Source organism: Mustela lutreola, chromosome 9 (assembly GCF_030435805.1).
Source record: "Mustela lutreola isolate mMusLut2 chromosome 9, mMusLut2.pri, whole genome shotgun sequence".
NCBI classification, from domain to species: domain Eukaryota; kingdom Metazoa; phylum Chordata; class Mammalia; order Carnivora; family Mustelidae; genus Mustela; species Mustela lutreola.
The window spans coordinates 86177501-86204000 of record NC_081298.1 but is presented as its reverse complement, the minus strand read 5'-3'; the positions used below and the strand labels follow the sequence as shown (position 1 = coordinate 86204000).

Sequence of the window (26500 nt, the reverse complement as noted above, 5' to 3'; positions counted from 1 at the left end):
CATCTAACCAAACTTAGATTTCAACTTGAAATTTTACTTTTTACAATCATCTGTGCTTAAAAAATTATCCTTGGAAGTTTTATTTGAAGTAGCAGTTCTATTACAATGTACCAGTACAGTCTTAATTTTTACTTTCATATTAAACATTTTAATCATTAGGGGGCACGATTATTATTTACGAAATAGTTATAAGTGGGTTAATTATAGCTCCCTTTGGAATACCTGTTCTAGAGCTAAGTTTCCTAAGTAGCTGAGGAATACTGAAGAAATGCTTGAGTGATTACTCTCACCATCACCATTACTAACATCAGCACTTACAACATTATGTACTCAGAGAAACAAATGTGAACAATCTCTTCTATCAAATCCTTTTCCTACCTAGAAGCACATTAGTCTCTAAGAAGCCATGAGGAATTATCTTTCGGTACTCCTTAAACAAGAAACAAAATCAAGAATTATGAGCATATTTTGGAAGTCTCATGATCAATAAACACATCTAACCACATGTGTAACTTATATACCTTTGGAACTAGTAAATTCATAAATGAACTCAGTTTATACCAGCTTATTATTAAATTGATTTATGGTACTTGACAAACTTAAAGCTAAAATGTATTTTACAAAATTATAAAACTGAGAGTTGCTCAGGATAGCATATCAAATAAGTTACTGTATTTTTTAAAGATTCATAAAAATGGATATTCTCCCATCTTGATATGAAGTATAACAAAAAAATTGTAACAGAATATGTTAATGGTAATTTTAAAATCTGGAATAACCTGCTGAATGCTTTTTGTACCTAGCAGAGCATTTTCAAAAAGGACTTTTTTCATTCCTGTCAAAGGGACAAAACAAACATAGCAGTCTGCCAAGACAACAGGAGTAAGAAAGATATAAGAAAGCAAAGTTGATAAGCAAAACATAAACTTCATTGTTTTTAACTGACTGGCTCACCTAAAAATAGTAAAAAAGATTTTTTTGTTACTATTATATTTTACTATTTTAGTACATACAGAAAAACTATTTCTTTTTTTTTTTTTTAAAGATTTTTTATTTATTTATCAGAGAAGGGGGGGAGAGAGGGAGCACAGGCAGACAGAATGGCAGACAGAGGCAGAGGGAGAAGCAGGCTCCCTGCTGAGCAAGGAGGTCGATGTGGGACTTGATCCCAGGACGCTGGGATCATGACCTGAGCCGAAGGCAGCTGCTTTAACCAACTGAGCCACCCAGGAGTCCCAGAAAAACTATTTCTTTAGTGTGAGTATAAAGTACACTGAAGTATTCTGAAACTTAGAAATTATATAAAATATTCCATCATGATAGATCAATAAGCTGTTCTATATACTAAAACCTTAGTACAACTTAAAAATGAGAAGTTTTTAGAACCCTAGTTTGTTGTTTGTAATTCTGAGTGCACTTACGAGGATTTAAAAATCCAACAAAGACTATTTTAACAGTAAAAACAATGAAAGTATTTACACAAACTATAGATAATAAAAAAGTAGCACCGCCACAGAGAGCTATGCTTCCTGACAAAAATTCAAGTTAAAACTTGTTCTTCCTGCTTCTGTCCCGCAGCTGTCCATCAAAAGCAGCTTTCTCCCTGCGGTCTATCAAATATTTCCCTCACAAATCAATTTTACACATGATCAGCCCATACCCCTACTGAGCTGAACCTCCCCGTTAATTAAGTGAAGAAATTACCATATATATTATATTAATGCAAACATCATTCAGCTAGTAATTCACGGCTGATCTGGATAATGGAAAGGTTGAACACCCATTAACCCAAGCCAACAAAATGGGTTGGCTGAGAAATTCTAGCAGGTCTCATGTGACTTTTCCCTCTAACTGCAGCTCTGCGGTATCTGCTATTGTAATAATTAAAATCCTCCTGGTAGATCAATACTGGAATCTCTTTATGGGAAGTGCCCTGATGGAAATGTCTCAAGGAAGCTGGGGCTGTGGAACTCTGAAAAATTCATTTTTTTTATCTGACAATTATCACCACACTGCAGACTAATTCAACAGTGCACCCCTCTCACTCTGCTTTGAATGCACTGGAGATTGACATCTTAAAAAACCTAACATCTCATTTTAACAAATAAAGGCACTATTTCCACATACAGTTTGGTATTATCAGCAATCATGAAACCACACAAAAAATTAATATACATTAAGCACTTCATCTTCTGATGGCTTCCTCTGAGTTTCAGTTATCGCTGCCTTCTCCTCATTTCCTTTCTTTGTATCTTCCTGTATTGATCTCTGCCTTTTCATCTCTTAAAAAAAAGGGGGGGGGGAAGACATGTAAAATTATTATAAAGCTTGATATTTGTGTACTGAAATGTGGATTTACATTATCAGCTTATATTTATATATGTAAGTATATATATAAATATATAAAAGTATATATATATATATATATATATACATATACAAAGCTAGATTCTATTAAATCATAAGATGGGAAAATATTTTTAAAAGCATTCCTACCTGGTCTATTCTCAACATATTGACTGAAAGACTGAAGTTGAGTTTTTCTGACTGTAGAATCCTTGCTGAACACAACAGGATTTCTAAATCGTTCTGTTGCTTTTTGTAATCGCTCAGTCCGGAGATCTTCTGTGCCATTCTAAAAGTAAAACACAGTAAGACAGTCTAGATCATATAAACATGAAATTACATATTAGTAAAACAACTTCTACTGATTTGAGATAATGACAAATCAGAAACTTTTTGAAAGAAAAAGTATCTTAAAGACCTCTCTAAATAGTTCAACTACAAGTTCTGTTCCCTGGAACCCAAACTTTGGGAGACATAGTTCAGACAGAGGATCACTCTTGATAACTTTGATTCATTAGACACTGTAAACCCCTGTGTCTTCTTCTCCCAGTGATATCTATCATTTAAAAGCCATGTTGTTTCTGCCTGTTCCCTCACTATTCTGCCCCCTCAGTTTGTACGGTCCCACAGACTTGTATGACAAGAAGAACTAGTTTCTAATTTTATGCCCATTGAGATAAACCACTAATGCTGGATGAAGGCTAAAAGGTAGGATTATAATACTACCCCACTGAACTGCATTTCATCAGCTATAACTTTCCAAAGCCAGATTTGTAAGTAAGCCCTTTACAGCTAAGGAAACTACAATTATCTTTTCCAGAGCTTCCTATGTTAATACTGGTAACAAATTCAAATGGTTCTATCAACAAGAAATATCCCAGAAGACTGAACTACTGCGATGTGTGGAAGCTGCAGATACCGAGGTGCTGTGTACCAAACAAATATTTCATTTTATACCTAATCTTTTATTATTTTTATTAAGTGTTTTGAAAGTAAATAGGGAAAGGCTAAGATGCATGACTAATAGCTAAGCCTGCTGAATGCTGAAACTGGTTATCAAAAGCTACCAAGACTTTGCCCTTCCTCTGCATTGAGACAATCAGTAATGAGGGAGTCCTCCAATGGCCTATTCTCTAGCCTCAAGGAGGCCTGGGATACAGAATCCTCAAGGGAAGGTAACAGTTTATCCTTTTCCACAAACACAGAATGCCTCATTTATAAATGTGTAAACTGCATTTTATTAAAAAAATAAAACCCCAAATCAATGCTGAAAGCTTCAAGAGAACAGATGGACTCTATATGTTCTTTATAAGCACCATTTAAAAATTCTTAACTAAAAAGATTCACACAAGGACAAGCTGTTTAAAGCACACCTTTTGTTGAAGTAACTTTAAAAATCACTACATAAGAGCTTTTTTTAGAAAGCCAAACCAATTTGATTTAGACAATTAAACCTTAAGAATAAAATTACCTGTTTCATTTTTGAAGTTATAGAATATCTTTATTATTGGGATCATGCTTATAGTATGCTAGCTCTGTAGCTAGGACAGGAACAATTTCGGCTTTTATTTATTTGTTTAAGAAAAGTGTGTATTCTTACTGTTATCATTATAATAATTGCCCAATAGTTTAAAACTCCAGTCTTTATCAAAATAAACAAACACAGCTAAATTTTTTGAGGCTTGGCAACATGCTAAAATATCAGTGCGATTAGCCAGCAAATCCCATCTTAAGAAACGTTTTTATGACTAGGGACTTCTGCCACTTTACAAATGTATTCCTCTAAACCCACTAATTCAGTTAGCCCTTTCAATCCATTGTATTATTCTTAGGCCAGCGTCATTCTGCATTAAATCCACTGCAGAAAGCTAAATTGAACACAAAAAAATCAGACCTGATCCAGGCTTCCTTTTGTTCAAAGACAGAGACCAAAAGTCCTCTGGTGATGCCACACACTTTCATCACCAATTTATAGAAACCAACAGTATAAGGGAAAACCAAGGAAAGTCATTGTTTTGGGACTTCAAAGCATCTCTGTGTCAGAGGAAGGAAATCCTTTCAGTCAGCAGGGCAGTCCCCATCGTCCGCAGGTGGGTGAAAAGTTATACAGCACTAGAAGTGCCCTAAAGCTACAGAAATATTTATGATGCCATGTGAGGAAAAGGGAGATGGATGGCTTCGTGGGGGATAATATAAATAGCGTAAATCAAAATAATCTCATGTGGCATTTTGGCTAAACTCTTGCACAAGTTAAGATTTATATTGGCAAAAATTACTGGCAAGTATCTATCTCTATATACAACCACATACCATCTTCATGTATTAACATTAATTCTAGTTCACCTAAACAGGTCAAATGTTGAGGATGACAGAAAAAATGCTGGAGTTCTCTTAGCAATGTTCTTCCTAGTAAAATATTAACGGATATAGAAGTCAAGAATAGTTTCTACTTTCACCAACACATCAATTTAAAGTAGTAGTTTCTCTGGAAAACAGTATATGAATACTGATTACTATATTGATACTAAATTGAGTAGCTAGTCAATAAAAAAATTTATATCTTAATCTTAACATGAAGAATTTGTAAGATTGATTTTAGGATTATAAAGTGCCAGTGCAAACTAGAATACACAGATACAGAGTCAAATATTTCAGCTGAGGTTTACCTTAATATCTTGCTCTGAGCTCTCAGTTAGGGCTTTCTGTGCAGCACTGGAGAGTGAATTTGACACCTGTGGCTGAGCTTCTAGGAGCTTCTTTAGCTTCAAGTCCATAAACTTAGTGTTTTGTTCTGTTAAACAGACAAGATGCATTAAGATGTGCAGACTATCAATTTAGGGGACATCATAAAAATATTACTACATTTTAAATACATAAATTAGGCTTGTGAGATAACATATCAGACCTGACAAATGCAGAACTTTCAAATATATATAAACTGTAATATGTACTATATAACTATAGTATAACTGAGCCGTCTTTAGTATGTTAGCATACTTTTTTTTTTTGAAGAACACTTTTTAAAAAATTTATTTATTTTTTAGAGAGAGAGAGAAAGCACATGTGCATGTATGTTGGCGGGGGGAAGGGCAGAGAGAAGGCGAGAGAGAATCTCAAGCAGACTCCTCACAGCATAGTGCCTGATGTGGGGCTCAATCTCACGACTCTGAGATTATGACCTGAGCCGAAATCAAGAATCAGATGCTTAACCAACTGTGCCACCCAGGTGCCCCTATATTTTCTTTTATTGAGATACAACTGTTTTTAACCTTGTGTAAGGTTAATGTGTACAATGTGCTGATTTGATACATTTATATAATGCAATATAATTACCACCATAGCATTAGTTATCATCTCTATCACATCATATATAATTATCATTTCTTGTTTGTGGTGGGAACAATTAAGATCTAGTCTCTTAGCATATTCTTTGTATATATATATGCATACATATACACACATATATATTTCCCCCCAAATCAGTCCCCTTAAAGAATATAGTCAATATAACTAAGACCATTCAGTTATACTATATAGTTAATAATGACTATGCTTACCTGAAGACCCAAGCCTGTATTAGGTGTATACATGTATCTAAGTAACTGCATAGATTATACATAATAAAATAATCTATCTACAAAGTAGATATTTAAAAGAGGCAATACATTTTACTCTTAAGTTATATTATTTCAGTTTCAATACTTCTAGCATATTAAATTTATACACATAATACCATATTAAAATAAGTTCTTAACATGATCTCAGTCATGTATACATTGCTAGAATCCAATGTTTAAGTGTGTACATAGGTACCCAGTATTGAAACAGGGCATATGTTTAAAAAATACCTTAGTCTTAGAAGGCAGAAATACAGCAATCACATTTTAGAATGTATTAAATAAGGATAGAAATTTAAAATAAATAAAATATAGCTTTAACTTTTAAAACAAATAATTTCAAATTACTTTTAGCAACTGCTTTAATCTTTAATAATAAAATAATTCAGAAATAAATGGAAACAAATAATTTCATTTAAACAAATTCACTCAAAGCAACTCTTTAATAAAACGGTTGTAAAAGACATGCCAACCATTTGGTGAGTGATATTTTTCATAAAGATTAATAAGTTTTCTAATTATAAGACTCTTAATAAATGCTATTATCATTACTTTCATGCAAATTGGTCAGTTTATATTGCCAGGCCTCTCTTTTAAACAATATCTGATGAACTATGGTCAAATCAAGATAAAGATTAAACAATTTATTATTAAAACATTATGACTTTTACATACATATTTCAAAAAGAATTTTGGGGAAAATAGAGAAAGGCTAAAAATCATAATACATGCTACGTGCCTTCAGTTTCCAATTTGCAATCCTATTTCTTATTGCCATGAAATAAACTATACTCTGGATTACAAAGTCTGTCCTTGCATATGCCAAGACTTATTGGCATGCTTAAGACTTATAAACAATATATTAGTTAACTCCAAAAATAGGTAAGACTGAGATGTGTTTTCTTGTTTGGCATACATGAAGTAGGAGAGTTTTTAAAAAAGGATAAGAGTCAAGCTTGTTAGCCTATATATATATATATATATATAATTTTTTTTAATGTGATTGGAAATATTGGGAGTGTCTCTTCCATTTTCAAAAAAATTTGTAAAATTTATTTATTTTCAAGTCATCTTTACACCCAATGTGGGGCTCAAACTCATGACACCCAGATATTAACAGTCCCATGCTTTACTGAATGAGCCAGCCAGATGTCCTTAGCCCTAATATTAACCAACCTTTAAAGAACTCTGTCAGTTGTTACAACTAGAACCAGAAAACTCCCTTCACCTTACCTACGAAGTGGCTAATTTTTTCTGTCTTTGTAATCTACTGCAAAATCAGAAAATATGTGTCACTTATTGACAATGATTTTATACTTCCATAAATTGAATTTTAAGGCCTTAAATCTGTACCTATGGATGCCCTCAGCAGGAAAGGGGTGTTATTGGTTTCTGATAGAGACTTTGGTGGTGGTTGTGGTGAGGGGGTGAATAAGCAACCACAAAAAACTCATTCCAAAAAAAAAAAATCAAACTAACCAAGTTCTACTATATTTTAAATAGAAAGAAGTAAAAGGTAGCCCCAATTTTGGGTTAAACATTCAAAAATTTTCCTTAAATATCAGCATTCCCCTGGATTTGCACAATTATAAATATGCTGACTTCTATTTAGTAAAAGTATAATTTAACACTAGATCATGAGGGAGCTACTGAGAAAGGGCATGGATTTTCTTGGGTGCTCCTTACAATCAGGAAGACCCTGGTTGAGTGTTTCTTGGAGAAATGACAGCAAGATTTCAGAGGAAGGAGAAACAAAGCAGGTTAGCACTGAAGGGGCATGCCAGGGTTGAGAAGAAGAATACATATTCTTACTCCCTTCAGCTTTTTACAGGAAAAGACAAATTAGGGACTTCGCTTCCTCACCTTTAAGTCACCACTCTTCATTGCTATAAGAATTCAATTCAAAAAGCACTTAAGGAACCTCTCACGTATACAAAGCTTTGGATTGCTACCAGATGCTGACTTATAAAGACAATGCATCTGGAATACTTACCTATTAAAACATGTGTAAGAATCTTTATATTTTAAACAACAGTTCAGTGATTATTGATAAAATATTTACTGACATAAGATATGAGATTAATAGTAATCTATATAAGCAGTTTTCAAAGTGTCTTATTGTAATTAGATACGGAATAGTGTAAATTAATTTGTTGGTATTATTCAAATATTTAAAATAAGCACAAAATTTGCAAAATAATATTACTAAGACTATCAATTCTAAACCACATCAGAAAATTTGATCCATGGTTGACATTTACATTTGAAGTATTCATATGTATGACATCTATACCTCACAAGAACACATCAAAATATTTAGGCTGAGATGGGAAACCAATTTTTTTTTTTTTGTTTTTTTTTTTTTTTTGATTTTATTTATTTATCAGAGAGAGAGAGGGGGAGAGAGCGAACACAGGCAGACAGAATGGCAGGCAGAGGCAGAGGGAGAAGCAGGCTCCCCGCTGAGCAAGGAGCCCGATGTGGGACTCGATCCCAGGACGCTGGGATCATGACCTGAGCCGAAGGCAGCTGCTTAACCAACTGAGCCACCCAGGCGTCCCGGGAAACCAATTTTTGAATGCTTATAAATTATCTCATACAATAGAAAATATAAGAATAAACTTTAGTATGCAAAGTACAATTTATTATTCCAATTTTATTGTTAATTTTAACAATAAATCTAAAACAAAATAACACAAATTTGATGGAAAGTAGATTTAGCTAAATGATTTGTGAGGGCATAAAATGTAATAAGACTACAAAAAGAATTTGTTATCATTATTGATGAGATAATAATAAAAATATAATGATAAAGTTTGCCATGCAGCAGGATGCAAAATATAATTTGAAATTACCAGGAGTATCAAGGTCACTTTCTAAGTTAGTAAGTTCATCTCCACCTCCTACAACAAAGCCTTCAGGAATCTCCTCGTTAGTATCTATCTCAATATTATCATTTTCATCTGTAGGAACATGTAGCAATAAGGTTAGTATATTATTTCTATTTTGTATCATTTATCCAAAACACTAGAGTAGAAAACTTTAATGACAGTTACTCGAATATGGTCTGATAGAGATCAGCAAGAAATCAGTTTTAAGTCACTTTTCACTATTGGATTAACATTTATACTTTACATTCACATGTCAGAGTTGAATTGTCACATCAAAGCAGATACAAAAGTTTTGACAATTTGCCACACATGGTCTCTGAGTCACTGAGCTCATCAAGTCCCTATATCTTAACTTGTAATGTGTAAGTAATCTCCAGTAACAGCATACAAAAATAAAGTTGATTTGGTAATGAAGTCATTAAATGGTATTTCTAAATTATAATTTTTAGCATTTATTAGATATAAATCTATAAAGAAAGAAATCATTCTTCATAAACTTGTAGCTATATTTAAATCATTTGCATGGGGCGCCTGGGTGGCTCAGTGGGTTAAGCCGCTGCCTTCGGCTCAGGTCATGATCTCAGCGTCCTGGAATCGAGCCCCGCATCGGGCTCTCTGCTCCACAGGGAGCCTGCTTCCCTTTCTCTCTCTCTCTGCCTGCCTCTCTGCCTACTTGTGATCTCTGTCTGTCAAATAAATAAATAAAATCTTTAAAAATAAATAAATAAATAAATAAATAAATAATTTGTATGAAGATTTGAATACTTTTCTACTATTAATGAATATTATCATAAAAGCATTATGGATAAATTAAGAGACAAGGTCAAGAATAGAATAGACAGTACCTTCTACAGAAGATATTGTTCAGAAACAATTTGAACAGTACATCTTGAAAGATGACACCTGGGAAACCTATTCAAACCTAAATACATGGAAAGAGGAATCTTATACTATTTTTAATACACTTAGTAAAATGTTTTAGGGTACAATTAATTAATGGAGTTTTTTTTTTTTAAGATTTTATTTATTTATTTGAGAGAGGGAAAGCAGAAGAGCAGGGTGAGGGGCAGAGGGAGAAGCAGACTCCCTGCTGAGCCGGGAGCCCCATGAGGGGCTCATTCCTGGACTCTGGCATCATGACCTGAGCTGAAGGTAGACACTGAACCAACTGAGCCACCCAGGTGCCCCAATGGAGGTTTTTTTTAAACATTGAAATTTTCTATTTTATACTTTTTTCCTTTCTAAATTCAAGTGATAAAACTGGCTAAGTAGTTTTGAATTTTATGCATTTGAAAAAGCATACCACTAACTGGATATGCATGTTAGAGGCTTAGCTTTAAATTTTGTTATTGACAGTGTACATTTTAGAGAAATACCTGTCTAGCCCTGAAAGTCAAAGAATATCCTTACTACTCTACAGTAAACATTTTATCAGGCAACTTTTATTAAGTGAGGTATTACAACATTATTACAATTGAAAAATTCCAAAATTCCATAGTTTTGGCTTAATCCTTCAATATCTGTGCTTTTCCCTGCATGCCTTGTTGTGTTTGATTTGGGGCCTCCCCAAGTAAATACTTACTATGATCATCAGTACTACTAATAATAGTTTACATCTATTGAAGATGTTCTGTGTACTACGTAAGTCATTTAGAAGAATACAACAAAGAAAAACAGATTGAGAAATGACCCTGGGGAGGTGGGGGGACATTGCTAAGTTTCTTCAAATTGCTAAAGCATTATACTTGGCTCATTATTTAAGTACAATCAGTTGAGAGATACTTTTTTTTTTGAAGATTTCATTTATTTATTTGACACAGAGAGAGAGAGTGCGCGCGCACGATTGTGCGCACACGCACATAAGCAGGGTGAGTGGCAGCCAGAGGGAGAGGGAGAAGCAGACTCCCTGCTGAGCAAAGAGCCTGACTTGGGCTGAAGGCAGACGCTCAACCAACTGAGCCACCCAGGTTCCTCTGAGAGAATTTTCTATGTTAGCATCTTCATTATCCTCAAAAATTCTTCTCTAAATAATTTTGCAATAAACATAAATGAATGAACAAGGATTTCCTGAGTGCTAAAGTAAGTGTTTAGAACACTTTCTTGTATTACTCTGCCAGAGAGAGTTTACAATCAGTTTTAGAGTGCAATACTTTGTTGCTGCCAACCAGCCTCTACTGATTATTACTGACCATAATTAACCTAGAGTGAAACCATAAAATTCGACATTCATTCTGCATACTGTATCCACAATTTGCAAAACACTGCAAGATGTTGAGGAGATACCAAATTGTAAAGACACTTAATTTTATTTTAAAGGTATACATTCAAGAGACTACAAAATTATATAGGACAGGTTAAGTGTTTGGGGCTAAAAGTAAGTTACAGAGCAAATGCGAAAGATGAAAGATTACTTTTTGCCAACAGTACCAGGAATTGTTCTTTGGAAGCATTAACCTTCCAAGTATACTTGAAAGGAAATAAAGGGAGGTAAGTCTTAAAAGGCAAAAGCCCAGAAGGCCCTGAAGGGCAGAATGGGAAGTTTAAATTCTACTTAATGGGAATGGAGAGATACTGGTGCTCTAACATGATCAGCACTGTGTTCTTTAAGAGTAGCCTATATAAGCCATTTTCTATCTAAATGTCTTATTGTAATGAGTTGTCAAATATGTATAAAATAATTAGTAGTAATATATGCATTGAAGTTTATGACTTTTATAAATTACAGTCACTTCAATATTATTCCTAAAGTATCACTTTTGCTTACATTCTGATATGCTTTCTTATGTGAAAAAAAAGTGGTCAAGGGATTGCCCACAGGTGTGTACTATGCATGTGAAATCATCCTTCATGGGAGCAAGACTGCTGACCTAGATGTCAGACTGAAGAACTGAAAGGCTGGAGGCAGGAAATCAAGGTTGTAGACTGTGATAACCTTAGGCAAGCAGTATAGAGAGCCTAACCTAGTATATAAGAATTGGGAGTGGGTATGATGTGATTTGAAAACCTACTGGCTGGATGGTTGGTGGCTGGGGAGGGATAGTGAGGAGGAGAAGCAGACATCAAAATTGACCCTCCTGTCTGAGTGACTAGAAGGATGGCATTGCAATGAAGAGAAAGAGCTCAGTCTGGAAATGTGGTCAGATATGGGTAGTTTCAGGTTCCAGGGATATGTAGAAAATTGTCCTTCCTTTCATTATTCACGTATATAATCCTTGTTTCCTGTGTGATGTTAAATGGGTGCCAGTCATTTTATTTCCAGCAAAATGAACTCTATTTACATTACCACTCACCAGCAATGCTAAGTGAGTTAACTCAGTGTTTATATATGTATGGCTAACCTTAGATAAAAGGATTACTATTGGGGAGGGCAAGAGTAAAAATTGATCTCCTATATAGCTCAAGTCTTCTTGAGAATGGATTTCTATTTTCTTTCCATTCACTGGCTTCAGTTTTTAGGACATACCCTTGAATTCTTTTCAACATTAATGTTATAGATTTCTTAACACCTATGGAAATAGTCTAAAAGCATTCTAGCAGAACTAAAGTGCGCGCACACGCGCGCGTGTGTGTGTGTGTGAGATAGCATGTATATGTCTACGACATCTATTTATCTACCTATCCTTATAGCTAACAACTGAAAACTTAGCAGATGAGCATGGCAGAAAGTAAACTAGAGACCCAACAGAAATTGTTTACAAATATGGCATATATAATATATGCAAAAAAAGGTAAAAGGAGATTGGCTATGCACTGGAATGAGACAGTGCATTCCAGCTGACACTGAGCAGCACTATAAGCAAAATGGGAATCCCAGTGGTATGATTAATAGCAATAAGGCCAGTGTTACAGCACTTATCATTTACAAATAAATTGAATGAGAAAAAATAAAGGGAATCTGGTGACAGTAAAAAAAGCACTTTTACATAAAGACACTGAGGTGATCATAAAGATATATTCAGAAAATATATTTGGAAAAAATTTTCTCATTTGTATTATGATTTTTAAATTCTCACTGAAGGTACCTATACCATTAATGGTTTTTAAAGTTACAGAAATCAAACATAAGACAGAAAACACAAGTATAGTTATTAATAGAAGCTGAAAATAAAAATTACTGAAGGCCTATAAGATTTTATTTTGATTTAACAAATTTAGATAAGTCTATTTGTCATAACTAAAATAAAGACAACACAGGCATACAAACATTTTCATGGATGAAATTTAAAAAAAAATTTCCTTTATACACTTGAAATGTAAAAACAAAGAACACCAGTTTATCTAAGTCAAAGAGTGGCAACAATGTCCATTAAAAAGTTAAGAGACCTTAAGCTAACTCAGACCAAAGTGATAAACTATGGAATAAATAAATAAATAGAATACATAAAATACATATCATATTTAATAAATCATATATTATATAGTAAATATATGATATAATATAATCTTAAAACAGAATAGATGCCTCCTTCCAAGTGGCCATGGACCATTAACAAAAGTTTAAAATTTATTTGGTCATAATAAAAGCTTATTAATTCTCAAATTTACAAAGTTTTCTTTTCTCACTGAGACAGGTTGCTGCTTGGGAACAGAAAAAAGCAAGCTTTTCAAGTAGGTTTGGGCAATGAGTCTGAGTAATGATCATGTTCAACACATTCCCCAGGCTGTGTTTCCTCGTTATTATTTCAGCTCTTGACTACCCTCTCCTTTGTCCCTCTGGACCACTGCTTCCAGAATCTTCCTATCCTCATTCTCCAACTAGGCTGGTCACTACTCATTTCTCTCTTCTCCTTTCACACTATTCCTTATTCAGACTGGATGATTCCCACTAGACAATAGAAGAGTAGATACTAATTTGTTAATTTTTCTCCCTGACTTATCAACCTCATAAGGTCATTTTCCCTTAGGAATTAGACTCTTGTGAACTGAAGTGAAGTTCTAATTTGCTATGCAGGGGTCGGCAAACTATAGCATGGGGGAAAAAATCTAGCACACCACAGCTTTGGGGTAAATAACCAGCAGGCCCATTCATTTACATAATGTTCAAGGCTACTTTCAGGCTACAAGGCCAGTAACGAGTAGTTTAGACAGAGACCACAGGGCCTTCGAAGGCTAAAATATCTACTTCAGTCCTTTTTTTCAGGAAGTTTGCTAAATCCTGGCCTAGCACAGTGACTCTCATGGCTCATTAGATAAATGCATATGTATAATAGCTGAATGTCGGGCAGGAATTTGTCCTAACAGTCTCTTACCCTATTCCCAACCTCAACAGCTTCAGCTTAGACCTTGAGGCCAGAGCAGACCTAGTTTGATCTATATACCTTTACTGAGGTCAGGGAATACGCCTACTCCACTTATTGTAGGTCAACCTTAGCTCTGATTAAGAGCCTTTCATCTGATAGGTTGCTGCGTTCAATATCCAATATATAGTGTGTCCCATAGGAGAAATGGACCCTGGTCACACTGATCTTCTTAGGGAACAGAGTCTAGACTTCAGGTTTTCATTAGCTTTCTTTCTTTCTTTTTTTTTTTTTTTTTAAAGATTTTATTTATTTATTTGACAGAGAGAGATTACAAGTAGGCAGAGAGGCAGGCAGAGAGAGAGAGGAAGGGAAGCAGGCTCCCTGCTGAGCAGAGAGCCCGATGCGGGACTCGATCCCAGGACCCTGAGATCATGACCTGAGCTGAAGGCAGTGGCTCAACCCACTGAGCCACCCAGGCGCCCCTTTCATTAGCTTTCTATTGAACCCCGTCCCCTCTTCATTTCACCTGGCTTCCCCTGTTCACTCTATACTTCTTTGCTACCTCTGCAAATCCATTCCTTGTTTGTTTTTATTTACTTTGTTGACTACAGAATGATGCCAAAATCAGGTCTTCATGTTCCCTAGTTACCAAGTAGGGAAGATACCTATTCTTTGGGCTGTCACACTGATGAAGTTTCTTTACTTAGTCTAGTACGGGCTTAATCTCAGCTGGGGTGATATAGTGATAAGACCAATTATACAGATGACCCTTCCTATCTATGACTCTTCACAGATGAAGAAGGTTGGCTTTAATTATTAGAAGGCATATACCTGACTGATGGGGGCACAAGGTTTATCCATAAAAATAAAATAGATGAAGAAGATATAAAAATAGATATAAGAAAGAAAAGATGAGGATCAGTATGCCTGAGTCTTCCAAAAAGCAGATCAAGTGGCACCTTAGACTAGGAGGAGGAAGGAAAAATGAGAAGGTATAAAGGAAGAGGCAGCTGAAAGATTTCATGAAAAGAACAGATCAGGAGGGAGCATATGGACAAGAAAGTTAGCAGCAAAAGACCAGTCAGCACCAGTGCTGGAGAAGACTTTAGAGTGAGCTCCATTCATGGTCTTTGATAAAGCCTTAATTGTCATCCAGTGACATCTGCCTGAACCCTGAGACTTCATTTTAACATTAACCAAACTATCTAAAAATAGTAATAGCAAAGAGTAATTAATTAAAACTTAATTCTTAGCCTTCCCAGGGTTTATAGCTTATTTAAGATAGCATTATTATTTGCTCACCACTGAAAACAATATTAAAAGAGACACTGGATGCCTCTCTATCCTATTATTATGATGAGTTTATGAGTTTCTCCTATGAGTTTATGATGCCACAGAAAGGGAGCATTAGTAGCTTTAGAATACTTTATAAGGAGGGTCAAGAATATGAGTTTTTTTTCTATATTCTGAGATATAAGAAGGCAAAGATTTTTATGACTTACTTAGAATACCTGGAACTTTTTTTTTTTTTTAAAGATTTTATTTATTTATCAGAGAGAGAGAGGGGGAGAGAGCGAGCACAGGCAGACAGAATGGCAGGCAGAGGCAGAGGGAGAAGCAGACTCCCTGCTGAGCAAGGAGCCCGATGTGGGACTCGATCCCAGGATGCTGGGATCATGACCTGAGCCGAAGGCAGCTGCTTAACCAACTGAGCCACCCAGGTGTCCCGAATACCTAGAACTTTTATGATGCCAAAGAAACATCTTGTTATTAATAGTAAATGAAAGCAAATTATCATAGCATTATATAAATGTAGCTATGAGTAGTTACTGATGTTACTATAAAACTGTGGTAGACAGTATAGAAACTGCAATAAAAATTCTGAATGATAGGAGTTGAAAAGTAAGATGAAGGATTTAAGAAAATAAACATTCTGAGAAGACCAGAGGGACAGATACACAGCTGTTTAGGAAAGCAGTTTTCAGATTTATGGGATGGAAAGTTATATGCTATAGGCCTTAACTGAAATTCTCTATAACAGGAAGTTTTTAATATAAGGAATCAATTAGAAGTAGCAGCAGTAAGTTTCAGTTTCCTTTGAAGAAACTTATCATCGACCTTGAAATAGCTTACCTCTGTTTCAGTTCTCTAAGGTCTTATTCGAGTCCACACTTGCCTACTCTTCAGAGTGATCTTAGCATTCTAAGATTAACTCAGGACAAGTACCTGGCATGTTTTGGTAGATAAATAGGTTATACACCTTTGAAATTTAAAAAAAAAAAAAAAAACACCAAAAACAAAAAAACAAAACAAAAAAACACCAAAAACACAAAAACCCAGAGGTCTCTTGAGTATACTCCTCTTAAACAAAAATGTAAAAAGTTCCAAGTCAAAGATGCCCAAATTGAGCATTAAGGGCAAAATCAAAATTCTCCTTAATTGTATCTATAGTCCTGTCCTAATATCAAGCTGAGAATAATTTTTGCAGATACTGAAGAAGACCTTCTTAGAATAAGAGACTAAGAAGAAATGGATATGAGGCTTACCCAAAATCCTTACACATCAGGCTAAGAGGCCAGATCATTGTTAAAGCTACTTTCGAAAGATCCAAGTCCAAACAAAAATCTTTCATGCCAAAGCTCACCACTAAGTCTCGTGACCTTGATGTTGAGAACCTGATTGCATTTTACTCACAATTAATGAGGCATCATGGGGAATCATAAACCAAAGTTTGTATGAGTTTTTTCCTGAATCATATTCTAAGAAAGTAAGAATTAAACCAACAAGTTGATTTGGAAAACAGCAACAGTTATCTTCTGATTTACTAAGCTTCCTGTAGGTTTTTTGCAACATATCAATAGGTTAGAAACTTACGTATTTGATGCAACATTTTGAAGTAAGAATAAAATGTCCCAAAGGTTCACTGCAGATTTCTGGGTTGTCTGTAGAATATGATACAAGATTCTTTAACTCACCTCCAGATGCCTTTGACCTTTCTTTCAACTTTTCTGCAGCCATTTCACCATAGCTGGGAAGTTCTGACATCTTCACTCCAGATCGAGCTTCTGCTATTAGCTGACGAGCTCTCTCTCTCAGCTGCCGACGTCGCTCTTCATCTTGCTGCTAAGATATATTGAACAGTTGCCAACTCAGTAATTGACAGAAATGCAATTTCATTTTCAATCTGATCATCATGATAGTAACTGGTTTACAGCATGGTGCTTGGCCCACATTATAAATAGGATGCTCTATATCAGTTGGATGTCACACCATTTTTAAAAGACATCCTAGAATCAGATTTTTAAAAAATATTTACAAATTACTGTATTAAAATATCTTCTAAAAATTCAAACTAGCCTTTAAAGAATGCTTGGCAATATATATAACTGAGAAAATAGTAGTGACTATTATTAATAAAATAATCAGGCTTACAGAAAAAAGTCATAATACTAAAAACAGAATTTCAATTTATACCTTATTTTTTGAAAATAGACTTTAACTTGTTATTTTCTAATAAAGGTATAGAGAGAGCACTGGCTAACAGACATCTTCAATATTATTAAATGCTGCTACAGTATATTGATCATATATGAGAAATAGTATTTTGAGGGGGCTGGAGTAGAATGGAGATAGTATATTAGTTATACAAGTTATAGTTGTTGGTAGTTTTTAAATCAGAATTGGGTAACTGATATACTATCCCCATTCCTACTCCCTCTCTCCCCAAATGCACATTAAGAAGAAAAAGTACGGGGTGCCTGGGTGGCTTAGTCAGTTAACCATCTGCCTTCACCTCAGGTCATGACCTCAGGGTCTTGGGATCAAGCCCTTACACTGGGTTTCCTGCTCAGCAAGCAGTCTGCTTCTCCCTCCCCTTCTGCCCCTTCCCCCACCACTTGTGCATACGTCCCCCCTAATAAATTAAATCTTAAAGAAAAAGAAGAAATAAAATCTAATGTGGTATTTTAATATTTAAAATAACTAAAACCTAAAGATAATTAAATAACTGAAATTTCTGCTTACTTAAAAAAAGATTATAATGAATAGTAACAATCAATGTGAAAGTGCTTTGTAAATTGGAAAATACATAAAATACGGCATCATTATAGCAAACAAACTTGAAATAATGTGGCCCCAACATACCTTTGGCAGTGTTATCCCCCCTTAACCTCTCCCAACCTCCATAAAAGTTCACATCCATTTCACACAGAATTGCTTGTATAGTATAATTTCATGCCCAGAGATTTGCATATGTCATTTCCTCTTCCTGGAATGTCCTCCCATTTTATTTAACTTCTAACTCATTCTTCAAGATTCATTTTAAATCCACTAAATTTCCCCTGATTATTCTTCCCTCCTCCCCACTGGTAGAATAAAGTTCTTCATCTGTATAACTACAGTATTGTGGGTGTATGTGTGTGTGTTATTACTTTTAAAAACTGTCAAATTACCTTTAACTCTGTACAAATGCCTCCTTATCAATAGAACTAAGCTACTTGAAGGAAGGAGCAACATCTAATTTATCTTTGTATCTCTAGTCCTTAGGACATAGCTTGTACTTGGTACTTGCTATAGAAATTTCAAACACAAAAATTTGTAACTTATACTCTCAAGTGTTTATAATATAGAGTAAGATAAAATGGTCACAATAAGGAAGTCTGATCAAACTGTACCAAGAGTTCAGAAGAAAGAATATTTCTGGGGCACGTGGGTGGCTCAGTCAGTTAAGTGTCTGCCTTAGGCTCAGGTCATCATACCAGAGTCTGGGATTGAGTCCCACATCAGGCTCAGGGAGCCTGCTTCTCCCTCTCCCTCTGCCTGCTGCTCCCCCTGCTTATGCTCTCTCTCTGTCAAATAAATAAATAAAATCTTTAAAAAAAAAGGACATTTCCATCTGAGGGAAAAACAGAAGGCATCACGGCATCATGGTTTCTGAGTCGAGCCTGCAGAATGAGCAGGATTTAGAAAGCATAGAGATGGTAGTCAGAAGTTAGGTGGGTCACTGTTAGAGAAACTAGGAGGTGGGAACAACACACAGACACAGAGTCAAGAGAGTACAATGGAGAAAAAGTACATAGTCTAGTTTTCCTAAGCACAGGGCAAAAATAATAAGAGAAAGACAAGGCAAGAAAAATAAAGCTGGGCAGATAAGACTGTAGAAGCCCCATCCAACAGGGTGATTGATTATAAAGAAAGTAAGGGTCAATTAAAGGTTTAGTTTGGTGTGTATGTTCTTTGTGTGTGTGTGTCCAGGAGAATGACCAACTAGAGGTGCTATTTGAGAAAGATGAATACGACAAGTGTATAAGACAGGATGGCATAGGAAACCTGGAAAGAACTAAGTAGAAGGCTCTCATAACAGTCCAAGGCAGCTGTAATGAGAGCCAGAAGTAGGATGGTGGCAACTGAAATGAAAGAGACAGTGTAAGAATATATTAGAGGTAGAATTGATACCTATTCCAATTCTTGGTAACCAATTAGATATGGTGGAAAGAAAGAAGCTGATTCAGAAGTTTTGAAGTTGGGCAACTAGTAAAACTGGGGCACTAGCTTTAGGCACTAAAAATAAAGATAAACTAAGAGGAGCTATAGGAAGGGAGAGAGAGGAAGTTAGGAGTAAGACAGATTGGGTTTGAGAGGCTGGCTGGACATCCCAGTGAAAATGCTAGGAGGTAGTTGGAAAGTGAAATTCATGTTAGGAATGAAGTCAAACTATGACTATAGATCTGAAACTACAGGAATATTTGCAAGTACCTGAAAAGATACAGAGAAAAAGGGGAGCTACTGACCAAAATGTGGAAAACATCTGTATTTAAATAAGAAGAAAAGGATGTAAAGAGAAGAACTAGAATGCTGGATATGAGAATCAAAGTTCAAGAGACTTTCATGAAAAACGGCTGCAGTAAATGTGAAAGGTTAGTGAGTCTGAACATTATATAAAGGATAATCAAGGGGCACCTGGGTGGCTCAGTTGGTTAAGTGTCTGCTTTTAGCTCAGGTCATGATCCCCGGGTTCTGGGATGCGCCTCATGCTGGGCTCCCTGCTTTGCAGGGAGGCTGCTTTTCCCTCTAACTCTGCTCCTCCTCATCATTTGTGCTCTCTCACTCTCACTCACTCATTCTCAAATAAATTTAAAAGGGGGGGGGGCAATCAAACTTGGTAGGCAATACTATTAGGGACAGCAGGGGTAGACACCAGATTGGTGGAGCTCAAATCTAAGCAGTTCTTCCACACATTTTGAGATGACTAGAAATGAGAGCTGTCAAAATTAATGGGAGCAAATTAACAGGGGTATCAAATGGACCCAGACATGACTGAAGAGGACAAACTGAAACAATTTCAGTATCAAAAAGAACAATGATTGCAGCGAACTGAATCAATGAAATCACACATGCAATCAATGAAAAGTCATTAATTCACTGTGATATTCAAAAAGTTCTTAGATGGGGCACCTGGCTGGCTCAGTCAGTAGAGCACGTAACTCTTGATATTGGGGTTGGGAGTTTGAGGCCCATTTTGGGTATAGAAAAAATGTAAAAAAAAAAAAAAAAAAAAGAAAGAAAATAGGGGCACTTGGGTGGTTCAGTGGGTTAAGCCTCTGCCTTTGGCTTGGGTCATGGTCTCAATATCCTGGGATTTTGCCCCTCATCCAGCTCTCTGCTCAGCAGGGAGCCTGTTTTCCCATCTCTCTCTGCCTGCCTCTCTGCCTACTTGTGATCTCTGTCTGTCAAATAAATAAATATAATCTTAAAAAAAAAATAGAATGAGGAAAAGAATAAAGGGGAAATTTTTTTTTAAGTTCTTAAAAGGACGTGTAAATTCATTTGAGGCAGTTTTTAAAACAACTCCTCTGAAAACTTATAATTAGAGGAAAAGAATCAAGCAATTATCTTGTCCTTCTAGTAAGAACTGAATTTTAGGGTAACTAAATAGGCCCAGTCAATGAGAGAAAGCTCTATGTTATATAATAATAACAGCTATAATAATTTTTAAGGGGTAAAATTACAAAAACATAACCTTGTCTTTCATAAAAGAATAAGTCTGGCACGGATTATTAATAGTTGTTAAAGTTCTTTGATAAATGTCTGATGGGAATCTAGATAATTCATATTATGCTGTGGCGGAGTGTATTTTCCAAAGATAGCCTTGACAGTATTTCTCATCCCACATGTTCTCTGCAATGTGACCTTGCCACTTCCTCATCAAGTGGTAGAGTTTATTCCTCTCCCCTTGAATCTCAGCCAGCTTTAGGCACTTGTATTATAATCAGTAGAATATGTAAGTGTGGTGGGTGATTTTGAAGGCTAGGTAGGAAAGGTCATATCCCATTTGCCCAGGTCTCTTAAAATTCTTGCATTTTTTACTCTCTGGGAACCCAGCTGTCATGTGAGCCAAATTAAGCCTTAAGTCTTCCTAGCCCACATACCAGACATGTGAATGAAGAAGCCTTCAGAAGACCTCAGCCTTTACCCATTTTGAGCCAACCCCCAATTGTTCAAGTCTCCCTAGCACAGGCCCCAGACAATGTGCAACAGAGAAAAAGTACTGTGTCCTGTCTAAAGTCCTAACCCACAGAATCTGTGAGCACAAAAACAATTAAAAATATTTTTATTTATTTATTCATGAGAGAGAGAGAGAGAGAGGCAGGGAGCACAATGTGAAACTTGATCCCAGGAGCCTGGGATCATGACCTGAGATGAAGGCAGACATTTAAACAACTGAGCCACTGAGACGCCCCAAAACAATTTTTTATATACCATTAAGTTTGGGGTAGTTTTTACAGAGCAATAGTAATTAGAACATATGCTTAAGTAACACCACAGAGATTATTTCCTAATTGCAAGGAGAAAACCTACTTGTAAATGTAGAGAACCAAATGGTAGAGCTAAATCGGGGATTAGGGACCACTAATCTAAATTTAAATCTTGCTATCACTAATGTCGGGTCAACCGTATGTTAAATTTTTTGGAGTGTACATAAAGTACACACCACCAATAATATTCTAGCCCAAATGTTTAAAGTGAATCCACTAAATAACTTCCATTTGATCATATACATGAGGGATAGAGAAACACGATAAGGACACAACAAGGAAGCAACCAAATAAATCCAGAAAGGTACGGTATGCAGGATAACTGACCTGGTCATTTTAATAAGAAAGTTATGAAAACAAACACACAACAAAAACCAACTAACCAATCAACATCACCACCAACAAAAGAAAACCTAACTAGATGCAGTGTACAATCCTGGGTTAGACAATGGTTGGGACAAACAAGTTGTAAGGGACACTGCTGAATCAATTATAGAAATCTGAATATAACCATAGTATTAAATGAGAGGAAATACAAGTTGACTAAAAAAAACCCCAACAGTTTATACAGTAATAACCTTATTTTGTCATTTTGGCAAAGTAAATACACATATAAATATATATGTGTAGAAAAAGACTTGGAAGGGTATTCACAAAGTTGTTATGATGGAGCTATCTGGGTGTGGAAATGTGATATTTTTGTTTTCTTACTTTGGCTTGTCTTCATTTCCTAATTTTCTGTAATAGACATGTACTACTTTTATAATAAAAGTTATTTTTAAAGAAGAATCTGGGGAGAAGGAAGGAAAAGATGAGGTGGTAGACTTTCTCGGGTTAGTGGTAGTTGTGGAAGGAGCAGAAGAGAGTTCTAACATGAGGAATATCTTCTTAATATTTAGAGACACAGACTTACTTGTAAGTAAGCAGGGCAGGGTGAGACTGAAGATGGGAGAGTAATATGCATAAATCTGCAGTTCTCTACTAATACTTCTGAACTTGGAAAATATGCTAGGAATAAAAGGATGTACAAGGATATACATGCCCACTAATGGTGATCCTGGTAATGGTTGCTGATATATCTTAGCTTTATGTGCTAAGTGCTTTATATGCATGATCTCATTTAATTTTCACACTCCAATTTTTACCGATGAGAATAATTAGGTTTAGAGTTTCAAGTTCACAACAAAAACTAGAACTGATTTCAGAACTGAGGTCCAGCCTAGGTCTGTTTGAGTGCAGAGCCCTTGCTCTTAACCACTGAAATATTTGATCCCCCAAATTATCAAATTACACGAACGACTGAGGAAAATTGAGCTTTTACTAAACTTTCATCTTTCAAACTTAAGAAAAGTTAAGAGCACTAATAAAAACCATTATTTGATATGCCTCAGGCAACCAGGTTTAAGTGAATTTCACTGCGTGAATAATAACTTCTTGCAGAGCTGGAATTTGATGATTCAGACTAAGATGAAGTGGTCTTGGGTCATCTTAATTGAGTTAAAAATGAAATAAATGATTCTACCTTTCCAAATATGAAATGGGAACCTAATTTTTTTTCCTCACAAGCTACTACCTCCTCTTTGTCCCCCTCCCCCCACCAATAATACTCCCATCTGCAAATGTTTCTGAGAGCTTACCAAGAGTGCAATTTAATGCAGGCAATCATTAATAAAACCAACTCTAAATACTAATTAGGGACACTTTATCAATTTCCATGTAAATTGTTTGTTTGTACCTATTTACCCATCATTGTTCTCTATACAATAGAAAAAAATGCAAATGAACAAATCAGAATGCAGCCCTAATGGGACTTTCTGTTTATAACCATTAGCCCAGAGGTGTGCTGTAATTCAATTCTCAAGTAGCAAGATTTAGCCTCATTAACAGACTGCAAGGGCAGGTTACAACTCATAAAACCCTACGGTAAACAAAGTTTATGGACACAGCACAAAATCTTGAGCCTGATTGACAGAATTCTAGTTCCCTATCAGATTGCCTTGATTTACTTTTCTACTAATGTCCTAACACCACAGAGACAATTTTGCCTGGGCCTAGAGGTCTCCAGTGGGATGGCATATCTGCATTGTTTGTTTTCTTACCCATTAACTTCCCTTAAGACAAAGAACCAACTGAGAAAATAGAAGCTAAGTGTTAAAGTCAAAAGGAAAAGCCTGTAATTATAGCAATTGATTATGCAATAATTTTTAATTGATATTATTAATTTCCAGATTCATTAAAAGTAAAACTATTTCATTTTAATTTTTATATATAAGCTCCATTAAAATAGTTGATTTTTGCAGTAATATTTACAGAATAGCGACAAAATCTATAGGATCTTTTACTCAGAAGAGACATGCTGTTCATGTCAAAGGAACAAAATGACTAGAGAGTACAGATGAAGATTATTTTTGTACACCTTCTAGCACAAACTGCTCAAATATGTAGATAATGAGTATTTCTGACAATAATGGTTTGTTAAACCTACCTAAGTAGAAATGTATTATTGCCATTTTGACCACTCTGCATTTGAAAGAGACAAATGTGAATTACTTAGCTATAAATAAATCATCAGTTTACTGTGTCTGCTGGAAAAAAAAAAAAGGAAAATTTTCACTGAGATGCAGAGGTAAGGTAACTTAGAAGACGGATGTCACTAAAAAGAAAAGTGCACTTGAAAAACCCAATATAGTAGGAAATTTATGTATCTTTCATTTACCTGCGTAGTCTAAATTAAAGTAAACTGAAGTAGTCAGGCCTCCTATTTCGATGAATGAGTCTGATGACATTTACCTTTTGCCATACAGTATTATTTGGAATTACACTGTTATATAGGATAATCTAGATTTTGTAAGATGGATGCACTCTTTGGGAGGGTTTAATGCAAACTGTATTTTTGGAAGGCAACCCTCCCCACAATCATCTTTTTACAAACCAGGTTATAACAAATGTTTTGGTAAATAGTAGCTCTGTGCCTATGCACACTGTTCTCACACATGCTGTCTTGTTCAGTACTGAAAATTCTGTAAGGTAACTACTATCTCTTTGACTTGATAGAAATCGAATCTCACTTAAAAACACTGCCCAAGGTCATACATCTTGTAAATGGTATAGTAAAAGTGAAACTCATTGTCTCATTTCAAAGTACTGGTCCTATCTATCACATAACTGGTGTTCAGAGAATGTTTCTGAGGCCCTACTGATATGGTAATTTTTTTAAAACCCTGTTTTTAACTTACTCTTGGGCTTTACAAATCAGGCTAAACTGCTCTGTATAGAGGTGAGGAGAACTTGTTTCTATTCATTTAAAACTTAGGTTCCCAATCTTAAATTATAAGCCTTCATAAAAGTGCTAAATGTAGTACACTTAAGCTTTACTTTTCTCTTTACTAATGTTTCCAGGATCAGGCAAAAGTCCTGTTATGGTGCAAAGAGCTTGTGTTTCAATACAACAAATTTAAGTATTTTCAAATACAAAAAATGGATCAGAACTAACCACTTTGGACATAAACTGAAAAAATATTTAGTCCTTTCACAGCATGTCTTCAAGTTACTATTTTCCTTATCGTTCTGAAATAGTCCACAATCTGCCATAGATAGATGCACTAGTAAAACTTGAACAATTTAAGGACAAACTCTTCAAGAATAAGTAATGTAATTCCTTGTTTCCTTTCCATAAAAATGTATTGGTATGCAATTTTTATATTTCACAGTTCACCGACATCTAGGCAAGCTTTCTTCCACTGCTTCAATGGTGCTACTTTTAATTTTATCCTCCTTAGTCGTAGTAATTAAAGTGATCAGCAGTGGCATCCCAGCGGCTTTGACACAGCTACAACCCCCTAGCAGACTTTTGCTTTTAAGGGGAAGGGGAAGAAAAAGACTAGAGTTTCATTTCACAGAGAACAAGAAAATCAAGCTTCTCCAATCCTCAACTTCATTCAATTGTTCTTTCAGCAGCCTTTGGATCTTAAGAATAAAATAAAAATGGCTGCCATGGGGGGTCCTTTTTATACTTGCTGCAAATGTCACTAACTGGCATTACTTTAGCCAAAAAATGATGCCATGGATTTCTGAAGGTGAATTAGAACATGAGAAACTGTCAGTGTAGCTGCTGAGATCATTACCCACCCATGGGTGTCTTTCATAACACTAGATATTTTTATTCAGTCGGTTGAAAAATACAGATTGAAAAGTCTAAGAAACATGTCTACACATATTTTCATGAAATAAGCTTTAACAAAACTGAAGATACATTATTTCAAATAATATAGTTTGCATCTTTACCCTTTGTAAATTTGTTTATAGCAAAACAAAGCACCCTATTTCTACCAACAAAACCGTAATTTCATATCCTTTACTGCCTTTAATAACACAATATCCTGTGCTTAACTGTGTTACTTTCATTGTTTCATACAGTCTTAGTAATTGGACTTTTATTAATTGGGCTAAATGCATTTTAACTTATCCAAATTTTCTTTTAAAAGGGGCTTTAACTTAATACTGCTAGTTTTTCACAAGATTCTGTTTTCATAATGGTCCATGAAATTCTTCAATTTTATAGTAAACTAAGGGAAAGAACTTGACTCCCACCC

General features: G+C 35.3%; 1 protein-coding gene across 10 annotated transcripts in view; it reads right to left on the bottom strand.

Moving 5' to 3' along the window:
• Window positions 1-26500, bottom strand: part of EHBP1 (EH domain binding protein 1) — a 376969-nt gene that overhangs the window by 43957 nt on the left and 306512 nt on the right. For 6 of the 10 annotated variants that reach the window (XM_059187792.1, XM_059187791.1, XM_059187789.1 and 3 more), the window contains 5 exons: window positions 17070-17217; window positions 8819-8926; window positions 5013-5137; window positions 2497-2635; window positions 2176-2282 (listed from right to left, as the gene is read on the bottom strand). In XM_059187792.1, coding sequence (XP_059043775.1) covers window positions 2176-2282; window positions 2497-2635; window positions 5013-5137; window positions 8819-8926; window positions 17070-17217 — 627 coding nt within the window. The remainder of the gene's footprint in view (window positions 1-2175; window positions 2283-2496; window positions 2636-5012; window positions 5138-8818; window positions 8927-17069; window positions 17218-26500) is intronic. The other 4 variants (XM_059187795.1, XM_059187796.1, XM_059187793.1 and 1 more) reach the window with 3 other exon arrangements.